Source organism: Cygnus atratus, chromosome 15, assembly GCF_013377495.2.
Source record: "Cygnus atratus isolate AKBS03 ecotype Queensland, Australia chromosome 15, CAtr_DNAZoo_HiC_assembly, whole genome shotgun sequence".
In the NCBI taxonomy this organism is placed as follows: domain Eukaryota; kingdom Metazoa; phylum Chordata; class Aves; order Anseriformes; family Anatidae; genus Cygnus; species Cygnus atratus.
Window position 1 is genome coordinate 12,657,742 of NC_066376.1, and position 14,797 is coordinate 12,672,538.

At 46.8% G+C, this 14,797-nt stretch overlaps 2 protein-coding genes across 2 annotated transcripts; one reads left to right on the forward strand and one right to left on the reverse strand.

The window, feature by feature from the left end:
• The first annotated feature begins 651 nt into the window (after positions 1 to 651).
• On the forward strand, positions 652 to 3,869 carry NME3 (NME/NM23 nucleoside diphosphate kinase 3). The gene is made up of 5 exons (XM_035549145.1): positions 652 to 774; positions 1,167 to 1,297; positions 1,389 to 1,490; positions 1,717 to 1,829; positions 2,687 to 3,869. Exons 1-5 carry the CDS (start codon positions 729 to 731, stop codon positions 2,802 to 2,804), a joined length of 510 nt encoding a protein of 169 aa, XP_035405038.1. The 5' UTR covers positions 652 to 728; the 3' UTR covers positions 2,805 to 3,869.
• A 3,012-nt stretch (positions 3,870 to 6,881) lies between these two features.
• Positions 6,882 to 8,106, reverse strand: TBC1D24 (TBC1 domain family member 24). Its single transcript, XM_035549148.2, has one exon. It carries the CDS (start codon positions 8,068 to 8,070, stop codon positions 7,108 to 7,110), a length of 963 nt encoding a protein of 320 aa, XP_035405041.1. The 5' UTR covers positions 8,071 to 8,106; the 3' UTR covers positions 6,882 to 7,107.
• Between the last annotated feature and the right edge of the window lie 6,691 nt (positions 8,107 to 14,797).

Consider the following 14,797-nt stretch of genomic DNA (forward strand, 5'->3'; position numbering starts at 1 on the left):
ATCCTCCCCAGCACCCACCCAGCTGCTCCCCGGCAGGAGGGCCCAGAGCCGTCCCTGGTGCTCCTTCTGCAGGCACCGAGCCCCGGGACGAGGCAGCGAAGCCCCGGCCCGTGGATCCGGGAGCCCACCGGCACTGGGGAGGCAGCGGGTGCTGTGTAGGTGCCACGGCAGCATTTTAAAAGCCAAGATCACGCGGCGGCGTTTCCTCGCGCGGGCTGTGCGTTACGCCACCCAGCCGGCCTCCCTGGGCTGACCCCACTCAGACGGAGGGAGAGGCCTTTCCCCCACGAGAGAGGCCGCGGGAATGCCCTCGGGGAGCGCGGGGAGCAGCGCGGGCTCCCCAGCACCGGCCGAATCCCGCCCCGCACAGCACCCGTGCCAGCGGCGCACTCTGTACAGCCCCGGGCCAGGCACGACGGGACTCTGCTGGAGCACAGGGGGGGGTCCCCTCCTCGGGTGGAGAACCGCTGAGCTTGAGGCAAGACCCACAAAGTGTCGCAAGCCCACGAAATAAACGGCAAAACCCCCCAAACCCAAAACGCAACCCCCGGCCGCCCGCTTGGTGCGGCTGCGGGCGCGGGTTCCAGCCCGGAGGGCCCCGGCGGCGCCCCGCAGCCGCAGCACGATCGTTCCGCGGGGGAAGGGGAGCGGCGGGGACACGGCAGGGGCGGGGCGGGACCGGGACCGGGAGCGGCAGCGGGGCCGTGGAGAGCGGCGCCTCCGCCGCCATGATCTGCCTGGTGCTGGCCGTGTTCGCCAGCGTCCTGCACTGCGGTGCGGGCCGGGCCGGGGCCGGGCCGATGAGGAGAGGGAGGGGAGGGGAAAGGGAAGGGAAGGGAAGGGAAGGGAAAGGGAAAGGGAAAGGGAAAGGGAAAGGGAAGGGAAGGGAAGGGAAGGGAAGGGAAGGGAAGGGAAGGGAAGGGAAGGGAAGGGAAGGGAAGGGAAGGGAAGGGAATCGAAGGGAAGGGAAGGGAAAGGGAAAGGGAAAGGGAAAGGGAAGGGAAGGGAAGGGAAGGGAAGGGAAGGGAAGGGAAGGGAAGGGAAGGGAAGGGAAGGGAAGGGAAGGGAAGGGAAGGGAAGGGAAGGGAATCGAAGGGAAGGGAAGGGAAGGGAAGGGAAGGGAAGGGAAGGGGCCGGGTCCTGGCTGACGCCCCGGCCGCCCGCAGCCCGTCCCGGTGCCACGGAGCGCACCTTCGTGGCCATCAAGCCGGACGGCGTCCAGCGGCAGCTGGTCGGGGAGATCATCCGGCGGTTCGAGAGGAAGGGCTTCAGGCTGCTGGGGCTGAAGCTGCTGCAGGTGAGCGGTGTCCCGGTGCCCCGCGGCGTGCCCCGGACACACCGAGCCCTGCTCTCGCCCCGGGCGCTGACCGCGGGCTTCCCGTGCCCAGGCCTCGGAGGAGCTGCTGAAGGAGCACTACGTCGCCCTGCGGGACCGGCCCTTCTACGGGCGGCTGGTGAAGTACATGAGCTCTGGGCCTGTGGTCGCCATGGTGAGTGCTGGCCGGTGGAGCCGTGCAGACCCTGATGGGGTGTTCTCTGCGGCGAACTGAACCCGCAAGGCAACGCCGATGGTCCTCAAGAAGTGACCTCGGAAAGCAGCTCGCTGAGAGACCCCCTGTGGGCCGTCCCCCCGGGGATCAGACGGCAGATTTCGGGAGCGGGTGGTTGGGGCAGCCGGGGGAGCTGCGCGAGCTGACTCTGTTTGCTGTCACGTAGGTCTGGCAGGGCCTGGACGTGGTCAAGATGGCTCGTATGATGATCGGGGAGACTAACCCAGCTGAATCCCTGCCTGGCACCATCCGAGGAGACTTCTGCATTGATGTTGGGAGGTGAGTCTGGCTTCTTGTGTCCTGGGTGTTTTGGTGCACTCTGGTACAACGCTCCCCCTTCTGTGCTCAGATCACCGCCGTCACCCCCGTGACTGCTTGCAGAGGGACACGGGCCAGGACACGCTGACCTCTGCCTCCCCGGCTGGCTCTGCCAGAAGGGAGGAGTCTGGGTTTGGGTCTTTCGTGCTTCCTGAGGCCTCATCTGTCTGCACTAGGAGGGGTTTGCTTAGCGTTTGCTCCAGCACCCAGGACTGTCAGGCTGAGAAGAGGAAGGGAGGAGCCCTCTCAGTCTTCTCCCAGGGGAGCAGGGCACCCCGAGGGCACTCAGCTCTACCAGGCACCCGAGTCTGAACCCAAAGCCAAGCAGGAGTTTTGCAGGCGTGTTTTCATCACTGCAGAGTCACCAGTGGTGACCTCTGGTGGCTGTAGCTGAGCCTGGCCTGCGGTAGACAAAAGTTTTTATCTCACCCTCCTGTTAGGTTCCTGCTCCCTGGTGTCTGATACCAAACCTGCTTCACAGGACCTATTCCCCCTGAAAGAAGGGGCAAATCTGGAGGCAGAACTTCAAAACAAAGGTGAACCCCAGCTCGACAGCCACTTGCAGCACATAAATAATTTATTACAGAAGAGAGGACTGCTGGAAACTGGCAGCTCCTACACATACGTGGCCTAACCCACCTCACGAGCAGCCACCGAGCTGGAAGGAGGAGGGCTGTGTGGTGGCAAGGAGTACTGCGTGACGTGACCGGCTCAGCAGGCTCGGTTAAATTGGTCAGGGTGAAATCTTCCCACCTGCAGCTCCCCTCCCCAGCCTCTCTCTGCGTGGTGCTGGCTGACCCCTTCCTCTTCCCGCACAGGAACGTGATTCACGGCAGCGACTCGGTCGAGAGTGCCCGGCAGGAGATCTCCCTCTGGTTCCGCCCCGAGGAGCTGACGTGCTGGGAGGACGCGGCCGAGCACTGGATCTATGAGTGATGAGGGAGCCCGAGGGAAGCGTGGGTCGTCCTCGCTCGGGCACGGGACGTTTCCATCTGTTTCATTTAGGCCCTGGGGCTGACCAGGGGCTCTGCTGTGGTGTCGCCGTGGGGGTTTCTCTTCTGTGTGCGTGGAGGGTTCCAGGAGCTGCTCCCTGACTGGAACTCAGTACTTCAGCTGACTGCAATTGCAGCTATTTCTTTTTTTTTTTTTTTTTCTCCCTCCCTCCCATCTGCTGTAGTAAGTAGTTAGTGTAGCTGCTCTGCTTGCTATGGCATCCTAAAATCCCAGGCTCGAGGTGATTTACTGATGGAAAGCACAAGCTGGGCCCTGTTCCTGTCACTGCCTGGCGCAGGACGCATGCTCCTGGCCACGGGGAGAGGCGCGCTGGTCACTGTGGGGCGGTGTGATCCCTGTCCTCACCTGCATCTGTGAGGTTCCTCACCAAAGGGTTTTAAAGAACCTGCTATGGGCTAAGCGCAGGGGCTGGTGACCAAGGCTGACCCAGCTCGGTGACCCTCCTCACTTCACCTGTCCCCTGCCTGCAGGGCACAAGTGGCCTCTGGAGGAGGAAGAGGCTCTGAGGACTCAGCCAGGCTCCTGCTGTGAGCGTCTGGAGGCTTCCTGCGACGGCAGGACCTGCTGGAGGAGAGCCTCAGAGCCACCCGCGTGAATGTGTTCCTCTGTCCTGTGCTCCCGGGCCCCATCTTTTCTCGCTGTTCCTTCTGATTTTCACAGCACCGCCTGTTTCTTTACGCTCTGAGTCCCCCGAGCCTCCTGCCAGAGCGTAGGGGCAGGGACAGTGGTGGTGTGTTCTGCTGTGGAACAGCCGTGGTGGAACCTGAAGGAGCGATGTTCCCGGGGCTTTGCTGCATGTGGGCTGAGATGTTCTGAGCTCAGCTCTCCTCAGCTGCCTGACTGCAGCACGCAGCATTTCCGGCAGAGCTCCTCCCGCCTTCAGGGCCTTCTCCAAGCAGTAGTTTGCAGCTCTAAACATCTTGGAGATTGTTTGTTCCCATAAGTCATCCATTTTTTTTTTTAAATAATAAACTCTGGAGAATCCCATCACCTCTTCCGCTAGTTGTTTTCCAGGGGGTGGCTCTGGGCCGGTGCCGGCAGGGACACGAGCTTGTTCCCTGTGCCACGCAGTTTCACTTTCACTGGCAGAAATGTGCTGCTAGTGGCAATTCTTCCGTGCCCTGGAGACGCGCAGGTGGAACAGCTAATGGGGAAGGAGCCACAGTTTGTCAAGATACTGAAATCATTTAGGAAGGTGACTGTAGGGGAACCTGTGTGATGGAGTCAAGCTGTTGGAATTAACCTGTGTGATGGAGTTAAACACCTTTGGGACCAGGAGAAACAGCTGCTCTGGTACCTGCTGTGATGGGGACCCTGCGATGTCTGCAGTGAGGCAGCAGGTGAGAGGACTCTGCCTTCTCTCTTTCCAAACAACCCTAAACGTAACCCTAACCGGAACACTGAGCCTAACCCTAACTGGGACCCAAAAAACACGTACAGCACCACTTTCTCCCATCAAAAAGTGCTCCCAACGGAAGCTTTGGTGTGCATCTCTCACTAAAGTTCACCCACGGCACCTGCAACAAGGCCAGAAAACTTGTCTCAAAAGCATTAATTTAGACCCATACATCTGTGGTACTAATCACAGGGCAGTCTCTATTCTTTCTCTGCTTATCAGGTGTTTACAATCCACTAGTTTTTGTTCTTTAAGAAATGCTTTTCAGGCCAAGACTTGATGAATGACTGAATTAACCACTAATGCTATATGGCTCAGTAACTCTGACCTTGACACACAAGCAAAAAGTCGTCTTGCCTCTTTGAAAAAACTACCCACATAAAAGTAAATACAACATAGTATAAATTGAGACAAGTCACTTGTAGGAGTGTGCCAAATTGGGTTCAGTCCAACATCTTTCCAATTAGTTGCGGAAAGCTTGCAAAGTAGGAAATAATTGAGCATGTCTTACGTAAACTGCAACAGCTCATACCAGGCTTGGACATGGAACAGTACCTTGTAACTCTGAGGATGTTGCCTTTTTTTTTTTTTTTAAACAAAACTAACAAAACACCCACACAATTTTCTTCCAGTGCAGTGATAACTTAAATCCCATCATTAACATCAAGCTTTTCTGTCCTGAAAAATACAGACTTGTATTGCTGTACAGTAAAATGCTGTGTTGACCAGCTGTGCCCATTCCCCCCATCTTAGGACTCTGCAGGTGCTTTGAACTAACTTTGCAAGAGTATATTCAGTAGATGTTATGCAGCAATCTGATGCTGTAATTGCTGCCTTGCCCCAGCATTAGCAATAATGACAGCATTAGAAAAAAATTACCAGCCATTCAAAGACAGAAGAAGCGAGCAAAGGGCAAAGATCCGAGTGTTCGAGCCTACCTTTTTTGGAGATGCCACACTGCAAACAGGAGGGGTGCAGTGGGTATGCAATTGACAGAAGAAGAACGTAAAAGGAAAGACAAAAAAGGTAGAAAAGATCAGTGATTTTCTACATCCATGACAAAGTGAACGTAAGGAGCCTGGAAAGAAACAAAGTACAGTTTGATTTGAACCACAAAGCAAAACGAAAAAAAAGGTTAAAATATTTTCTATCTTCCACCTTTTTTTTTTTTTTTTTTCCCTTTTTGCTGCCTGCTCAGAGTTATTTTATTGTAAAATAATTCATCAACTACTTGCACAGGCCAAACGCATCTATCTGGACAAGAAAACTTTCATCTTACTGAGCAGTGGAGAAAAGGTGACTTCTGCGCCAGGATCCAAATTGAGCCTGGTTCACAGCAGTACCCAGATAATGGATAATGAGAAGTATGTTTGCAAAAGTAAAGATGATAAAAGTTTTTCATTAGCAGCTCTGCCTGGTGAGGTAATTACTACTGGAATTATTTGGGTATAAATTTTTTTTGCTCTGAAGGCACCACTGTTCCGAGTGAGAATGCCACTACAACATTCAGTGCAGCTGGACCTTCTGTTTAACTCTCACTCTGCTGCTGAAGAATATACTAATATATTCAGAAAGGATATTACAACTCTTCTGAACTTCAGTACATGAACGAAAGGTAATATACACAAACTGCAAGAGTTAACCCTGCTTGTTGCAAGCCCTGAATGCAGTGATCAGAATTCTACCCAACGTGACCTTCCAGCGGCTGAGCGCCTTGGCACATTTGAGACTGGCAGAACAGTCTCTTCCAAGAGAAAAGCAAGGGAAGGCACAAGCCAGTTGTAAACCAAATTGTAAATCTGAAAATAAACCCTTGGAAAAGACTGCAAAGTTCATGGAGATAACCTTCTGCATACACCGTACATGTAAGAAGTTCAGCTAACGCAAAAGTTATTTTGTAGGCTAGAATTGGGTAAGGCTATTTCAATACCACGGAACATACCCGTTCGCAACTACTGTGACTTACTCAGCAACATAACTGGCTGTAAGATATATACATGCAGAGGTCTCTTCGCTAAGCTTTTATTAAGGCTACCTATTATAACGGACCAAGATTTCATTGGCCCATTGCTCCCTGCAGGCTTTTCCTCCTCTTGTTTCTGAAAAAGAGATAATGCAATCGTCTTCTGGACTGGTATCCTCACTTTCCTTTTTCATTGTTCTTTCAAAATCATTATTTCAAATAGCACCTGTACCTGTCACAAACCTGGTCAGCTCCTACCTATGGTTACTATGCCCTTGATTTTCAGGAGGTTTGCGGTCAAACTACTTTTAAAAGTAACCTGTAAATAAGACTTACTTATTTCTTCCCTCTTATAAAATAAACTCCCTAGGTGAGGAAAACATTCCCACCTCAGCCAGCGTTTGCCTACTTGCAGTAAAGAAGCACCTGAGCTCACAGTACTGGACGGCAGGAAATTCATGTTTTATACTAATAATCTCATCTTAAGAATCTTCGTATTTGTTTGGGCACTTTTCTTCCCAGTAAGTTACCGGTGTTTTTCCAGCTTTAATACAATGTCTTTTGGTTTAAAATCAGCCTGTGATAGACACTTTTGAGATGCAATATTTGCAATCAACATTTACCCGTAAAAAGTAATTACGAATTCATCACACTTCTCAGTTCAGTCCCAGCAACGCTTGATTTTTGGGCTGCTGACTTTTTCTAACCAAGTCCGCACAGAAAAAGTCAGCAGAGGTATCAGCATGCACCAGCAGAGCTCTTCTTCTCCTCCGCCAGGCACGCAAGACTAGCGGACCGTTCATTACTTAGAAAAGCTCAGGATCTCAGGTTTGTGGAGACCACTCGGACTACCTGTGGGGAGACCCCTACCTTTTCTGTTTGACTGTGATGCCCTTCTGCTGTAAAGCCTTCTCGTTGGCCATCTGCAGCAGCTGGATCTCCTTCCGTGAGAAAAGGCGGATAGCAAAGGCTTTTTCCAGAAGCCTCTCTGGAGACACTGACTTCGCAATGTCTCTCACAAAAGCTCGAATATCCTGCTGTATGCTGTCAGACTCCATGGGCTGCCCAGCTCTGACTTTGTGGAAAAATTTCAGAATAGCCAGTGCAACCCGATAGAGAACTTTGTAGCCCTCCACCAGAAACACGTCAAAGACCCGAGCAATGTATGTCATGGGCAGCTCTCCGAAGAGCCACCGCTGCCAGTCCGAGTATACCTCTAACACGTCCTCAGACACTGCCACCATCAGCTTGTGTGCTGCCTGACAGTACTTGTTAACCAGGTCCCCGAAAGTCATGCACGAGGACTCAAAGGCTAGGAATGTCTGATCAATGAGCCGCTTAGAAGGGTCATTGCAAGCAAGGATGCGGCAAACCTGTTCAAAACACTCTGCCTCGTCCTTGCTGTAGTGAAGGAGCAAAGCTATCACAGAAGGCAGCGCTGGGCAAAACGATATGTCTGGGAACTGATTTGCAACGCACAAAATAATCTTCCTGACTGCCCCAATGCCTTCAGCATTCAAGCAGTACGTAGGGACGAGGCTGTCGTCAACAAACTCTGGTGGTGGCAGGGAGTTACTGTTACGCTTTCCAACAATCTTCACAACAATGTCACGGTAAACATTTGCGTCCGGGGTCACTGTGCGGCATGGGATATTGCTAATTAGCTTGTGGTACACTTTGGCTCTCAGAGAATGGTTCTTGGCCCAGTAGCCTTGTCGGGCCAGCTGCTTGAGTTCCTGGAACTCCGTGCAGGTTAGGTCCTTTGCATCCTGGCTCTGGACAGTAACATCCATTTTGTCCCAATCCACAAAGCAGCTGTATTCATCCATGGCTCGAGGAGAAGCATATGAGAAAAATCATGAGAACTGAGACTATTTCATCATTTAATGTCTTGCAGATTTTCCTGAAAGAAGTAAAAAAAAAGTTTGAGTAACAGACGATCTCCCATTTTCCTTAGGAACACACATACCTACATTCAACTTGTTCCTGCACTGCCAAAACTGTTCTCTAAAGCAAGAAGTATATAAGCACTTTTTATTTTTAAGCCAAACTTCACTTCCATTCTCATTACATACTTGTCAGTAACTCATATCAAAGTTATTTATCAATGGCCAGCCCACAGACTGATTCTGAGCACATCTGCCCATGAAGTGAACTTCCTAACTGAAGGACCAAGCAGAGACAAAGACCTTAAAATTAACTTCTCACTTACAAAAGAGAAACATCCCACTCAGAAATATCCAGCTTGTCCAGTCTGCAGTCTCTATTCCTAACTCTCTGGGGAGGTAAATCTTATTTATCCTAAAATTACGCAGTTTCGTGAGCAGCGTAAACTGTTCCAGGCCTGTGCAGCCAGTAAAAAGAGATGCTGACCTCCTGCTAGACACAACCATGTGCTCCTACTTGCTCCTTTATGCTGGTACTGGCTCTCATGTGGTCACACAGTCACAGAGACTGGTTTGTTGATGTACTGTTCTTCCTTTCCACTTGGTAAGCAAGACGTGCAGCTGTAGGCTCAACTAGGTCAAGGTTAGTGCCAGTGCGAAGATGACAAGGCAGAACCACCCTTTCTGATGGCCATACGGGCTCACAGCAGCTTAAAACAGCTTCATGAAACTGAGTCTTAATCCTCTCGAGCACTGCACTGGACTTCTGGTTCTGATTTTGTATGCATTTCTATGATCAAATCGCCCTCTAGAGGGCCTGCTATCACCAACATTAGACCATTTTAAAAACACACTAGGCTCTAAGAGCAGCGAGAGCTAGAAGATCAGGTTCTAGCCTCTAGTTCCTCAAGCCACACGTTAACATGATCTACCAGCTGACTCCAACTTCAAAGCACACCTGTGTCCCAGCAGACAGCATGACTGCAACCACTAATGCCCATACGTGAATTAGCTTTAATTTACTGCATCTCCCCTTCTGGTTTTCCACTAAAACACACCAGTGACAGCAGGCAACAAGTTAGTGCACTGCAGGAACATCTCTATCGATGCGTCCTCAGTGCCGCGTTAAAGCTAGGGAGCGCACCCCCACTGACGCTGCAGGCTCTGCAAAGGCAGATAAGCCCTATAAAATGCAACAGGCCTATAAAACTGATTTGTACAATTATGACATGATGTGCAAAGGTCAAAGCAACAAAAACAGCTATTGAAATGCTTCCAGAAAACCTTTAGTCATTCCTGTATCAACAGGCTGGACGATGCATAGAACTTGACATTTACTAGCACAGACCATGGTCTCTTTTATAACAGGTGCATTAAAAAGATTTGAAACTCAAGGCAGACTCACCATCAAGACAGATGACTCATCCTTCCTACATTACTACAGTAAAATAAAACAAATATTTTGGTTGAAGTTCAGAGAAGTTCATAAACATACAATGAGCATTAGCTTGGACAGCCATAGATTTAATTCAGATAGTGTTAAGTTATGGCTAAAAATTAACTTTTTTTTTTTTTTAACCACATGGTGGAACTCCAAAATTTAATTTCTCTTTAATAAGGTTGTCAGCAATACACAGAAGCCCTTTGGATGGCTCCTTCCTTCCAAATATTTTTTCAGATTTTATAAAAACAGATTTTTTGGGGAGTCATCTGTTACACTGTAGAACGTAAGAACAATAAAGAAATGCTCACCATTTCTTTTTGTTGTGTTCTTCCACTTATGAAATTAATTCTCAGACTGAAAGTAGGCAACACGTTGTTCCCACTTCAGAAATTCTACAGTAATACCCTTGTGGAGAAAAAATACATTTCTATTTAGGAGGGAACACAGTACAGAAAGTTGAACCATACAATTCATGGTCACTTCAGTCCAGAGACCATTACAATCCTGTACTTGCTGGAGTCTCCACTATGAAACAGCTTCCCCTTCCTGCCATCACTTTTTGGGAACCACTTAGGTTTATATTAGGGAGGGTTAATTGAAATGTCCATCTTACGAGAGAACTTACAAGATACTCAGAGTTACAACTTCTCTGTCCTTTTTCCTATAAACTTTCTTCTCTCTCCTTACTCTTTACTTTTTTCTATCATTTACATACTTCATATCACATATTCATATGAATTCATAGCTATTTTCTATCATTCAGAGTCACAGGCATATTTAAAGGTTGCACGTCATCTTTCCCTCTGGAAGTTTCTCCAGAAACTAACTAATTTGATGAGTGCATGCTCCTCAGCAAGCTCACTGAAGTCAGTGGCTAGGGGATGGAAATCAGACTGACAGAACTTTTGAACGCACTTTGGCTGGGAGAAATCTGCAGGCTGTGCAAGTAGGTCTGGCTGCTTGTGCTTCTCAGAGCTCTAAATGCTGCAAGAAAAAAATGACAGCTGCAAGAAAAAAAATGACAGCAAAGCAAACAGGCATTGTTGAGGCTGCTAAAGCATGACCAGCTCTTAACTGCTTGCAAAACCAACAGAATTAGTGTGCTTCAGCGTAATGGTGCGTAGCTCCTGACACTGTGCCAAAAGCTACTGCAGGCCAGCAGGCCTCAAACTGGGAGTATTTACTTGCCAAAGGAGAAGAGCCCAAGAAATTTCAGAAAAATTCTAGCCAGCCTTTGTCGTCTCCTCCTCCCACTCCTTCTGAATCTTCCTCCATCCGTCCCCCTGCACAAGTTTTCTTTTCTGGCAACCACATAAAGAGCAAAGTTTAACTTTGAGTTGACAGTAGAAGCAGACAAAAGCTGTCTCATTTTCAGTAGCAAAGAGCAAGCTGGTCAGGGGCTGTGTCCCACCCACTTCTCGCAGGTACTGAGACTCATTTATATCTCCTTATTACAACACAACTCTTTCCCTCTTGGTAAAGTAACTTTAGAAAAGTTAGCACCACGTTGCAGCAGTATCCTCTACCTGGATCTCTAGATAATAGCACCCCAACTGCAGAGAACTGGAATGCTCTCAAGTACCTCTTAAGACAAAATTGTAATAGGGTTTTAAAAATTAGCAAAGCCAATTACATTACTCATGACGATGGCAAAGCTTGAAAGTTACTTATACCTCCTTTAAGGAGAAGCCCCTATTCTCCTTTCTAATTTGACCGACTTCTACAAAACAGTAAGAATTAACACAGAACAGACCAACACTTTTTTAGTAGCAACCACCACACAAGTTTGAGATTGTTGGATCTATTGGTGTATTACGGAGCTTCGCGCTCTTCAGTTAAGTGCAAATTAAAAACAAGTGAGAAGTAGAAAAAAGCATATTGAAAATACACCAAAAATGGCTGCAGTACAGACAGAAGATTTTCCGAGGTTAAGTTTAAAACTATGAAGCAAATAATCATTATAATTCAAAACCAGGCAATGACCACTGAACTGGAACTGGCACGATTTCAAGTCAATGACTACATTTTTAAGAAATAAGCTTGCCAGTCCAGCCACATTTTTCCATTCCATCCCTTAATTCTTCCCATTGTTGTGTAGGCTGCTTTCAGAAGATGTCTGAAAACTGCACTGAATTTTATAGAGCAATGGAGCAAATTGTGACAGTCAAAAGTCTGATACTGCCTTTGAAAAAATTTTTATGAAAGCATCTAAAAATGCATCAGTCAGAAAATAAACAATTTGAATTATGACTTCCCTTCATCAAAAGGAATATAAGGTCACAATTTTACTAAAGCTAACATGGCTAGGGACAGCTTTAATAAGTTTCATTACAAAAGCAACCTAGTAAGTTTTGCAAGATGCATTTCAATATTTCAACCACCAAATTAACCAATTCTACTTCCAGTTCATTAAAATAATCAATTTTTGCTTTCCAAAACGCAAGAACCAGCAAACTGAAATACCTGAATTACAACCAATGTGGAGTACCGATATTTCTTCCAAATCCAGAGTACCTATATCCACGTTAGTGAAATATTTATATTCTAAACTTTTTAAAAATAGATTCCAGCTTTGATTAAAACCTGAGATTAAACTACTTGGTACTGATTTTAATAAATACAGGAAAGTTCCTTAAAAAATTATAATCAGGAAAACCTTGTTCCCTATCCTATTTAAACAATCTTACAGTTTTGCCTTCTGAAAGTTGTACTACAGATTAACAGCCTGTTAGGCTACTTCACACGCATCCAGTGTAGTTCCTGTATAACGTGAAACCTAAACTTTGATAACATTTTTCATCTTACCCATGCACAGTCGTTGATTTTAATGAGGACTACTTTTCAAACACCTCTGACACAGCTCTTTGCTACGCACTGTACAGAACAGCTAGATACTGACAACTGATATTTTGGCTCGTGTTTTCATAACGTGCTAACAGAAGCACGTATTTTCTTTTGCTGTACAACAAACAAAGACTACTGCTAACGTCCCAGAGCTGCAGCGTATTGTCTCCTGTTTATGCTGTAGTGATGTAGCCAGAGAAAAGGCTCAAGTCCAATTTCTTTCATAGCTTCATTAAACTAACCCATGCAGAAGGCACATGAACAGATGAATCTTCTTCCTTGAGACTTCTAGCTATTAATCCTCACTCCAGTTGAAGAAAATTAAACCCCAAACCCTAAGTAGATGATTTCCCATCCTTGAACAATACTGAATCACATCTGAGATTTTTGCTTTATATACCAACGAATCTGATAGAAGAACAAAGCAATGCAGCAAGAAAGTAATGCTGCCGAAGAAAAGACAACCGACAAATAGTTACTCTTTCTTGCCCAATACTTTGGTGCACCCTGCAGTTTTCTCCGAGTCCAGGCTTACAGCAGCATACCTTGACATCTCTGCTACGTCGATCTGGAACAAGACCAGACATCACAGTGCCATCCCCTGTTACATCTACAGCTTCAATTACCTCCCATTCCACAAACCATTTAGGAAGATATATGCATCAGAGCTAAAAATTAAGCACTCCATTTGGCACCGGAACAAGCCAAACACAACTAGCTCATCATGTGCAGGAAAGCGATTTGGACCATGCTGATGCATTTTGAATTGACGATCCTTTTCAGCGGAGTACACAAGAGTTCGATGGATTGCTTTGATGAGGTTAAATGCAGTTCGATCTCCTTGTGGATTGCCCCAGGCACTGTCCACAGCATAAGCTGGGCTCCTGCTTCTGGACAATGCCCTAACACTAGTTTATCAGTAACAATAGGGGCTGAGATATCTGCTTCCCGTTGGTTTTCATGCTCTTTAGGGACAAAGTCTAGAAACCCGTTGACACAAAACGAGTATTCACTTCTGACTTCCCTGAGAAACTGCTGAAGACCTGGCAAGGTCTGACAGTACTGGTAAGAGCACACTACAGGGCAAATCATTTTAAGCATCTAGATGATTTCTCTGTGGACGTCACCGTTGCACATGAAGCACAGTCACTGAAGGTTTGCCTGAGAATCTTGCGCTTTCAATTTGTAAATGAAAGCACAGGTTACGTTGTCTTCTTAAACAGGGACTTTTAATTATCTGTGATTAATCAATCACGTATTTTATTACAATAAGAAGTTCAGAAACATGACGATCTATGCTGGTCTGATAAATGACAGTAGCTTATATTTAAGAGAATGTGTAGGCCTTATATCTAAAAACATTTCAACAGAAAACAGCAACCCCTCATTCCCATCTCCTGTCCTGGGACAACATGAGCACTTCTGATACCCTATCACTGTTGATTCCATGAGCTGTACTTATTAGAAGATACCATAGAGGTAGAAAACCCAAACACTCCCAAAACAAACAACATAAAGGTCTCAAAAAAATCTTATGCAAAAAAAGGGAACAAAAAAAAAGATTAACGGTTCCACAAAGGGGGCAAAATGCTAAAAAACAGAGCATTGTAAGAGGGTACTGGATAGTAAATGTTATCAAAGATATAGATCAGGAGCTTCTGTCCTGTCTATGTCGTTACAGACATGAGGACCAACTACGGGGAGAATTTTCCTTTTTTAAAAACAAAACAAAACAAAAAACACTGAATTTAAGCAGCAAATCTATTTTATACAATGAACTAAGTGTTACCCATTTAAAAACTTTGAAACCAGAAGTTTCAAAATACAAAGTGTGCCATTTAAAGTCTATCAAGGTAATAGACCAATGACCCAATTTCCAATGTTATCTTTAAAACAAAACAAAAATAATTTAATCAAAGCAGTACAAGAATTTAACTTTTCTACCAATTTAAATGATAGAATGTGTTTAAGTTGATTTAAGATCTCCCGGCGTAATATATGAACATGCAAAGCTTTAGTCCAGCAGCCGCAGAGTGCTCAAAGGAAACCAAAGTTAGACGATGGGCAGCTGAACAAGCAACGCTGGCCTAATTGAACACACAAGTCCCTACAAGTTACCTCTTCTGCTGTGTAATCTTCCATGTTGATAACCACCCCATTAATATCTCTCCAGTTAGAAAAAGAAGTCTCATATAGCAAGACATGATTTAAAATGGTTATGATTTATTAGCTCTGTGAATATTCAAGGCACTTGATCCTTTATGCCTGCCTAGGTACTGCATTAAACGCTCAAACTAAAGAACTTCGAGCAACCTGGTCTAGTGGCAGGTGTCCCTGCCCATGGCAGGGAGGCTGGAATTAGACGATCTTTAAGGTCCCTCC

What these genes read in the sequence shown, in the direction of transcription:
- NME3 (XM_035549145.1), top strand. Translation starts at nt 729, where the DNA reads ATGATCTGCCTGGTGCTGGCCGTGTTCGCCAGCGTCCTGCACTGCG. An exon ending in CTGGGCCTGTGGTCGCCATG is followed by an intron (nt 1,491 to 1,716) that starts GTGAGTGCTGGC and finishes GCTGTCACGTAG; the next exon opens with GTCTGGCAGGGCCTGGACGT. An exon ending in TTCTGCATTGATGTTGGGAG is followed by an intron (nt 1,830 to 2,686) that starts GTGAGTCTGGCT and finishes CTTCCCGCACAG; the next exon opens with GAACGTGATTCACGGCAGCG.
- TBC1D24 (XM_035549148.2), bottom strand. Translation starts at nt 8,070, where the DNA reads ATGGATGAATACAGCTGCTTTGTGGATTGGGACAAAATGGATGTTACT.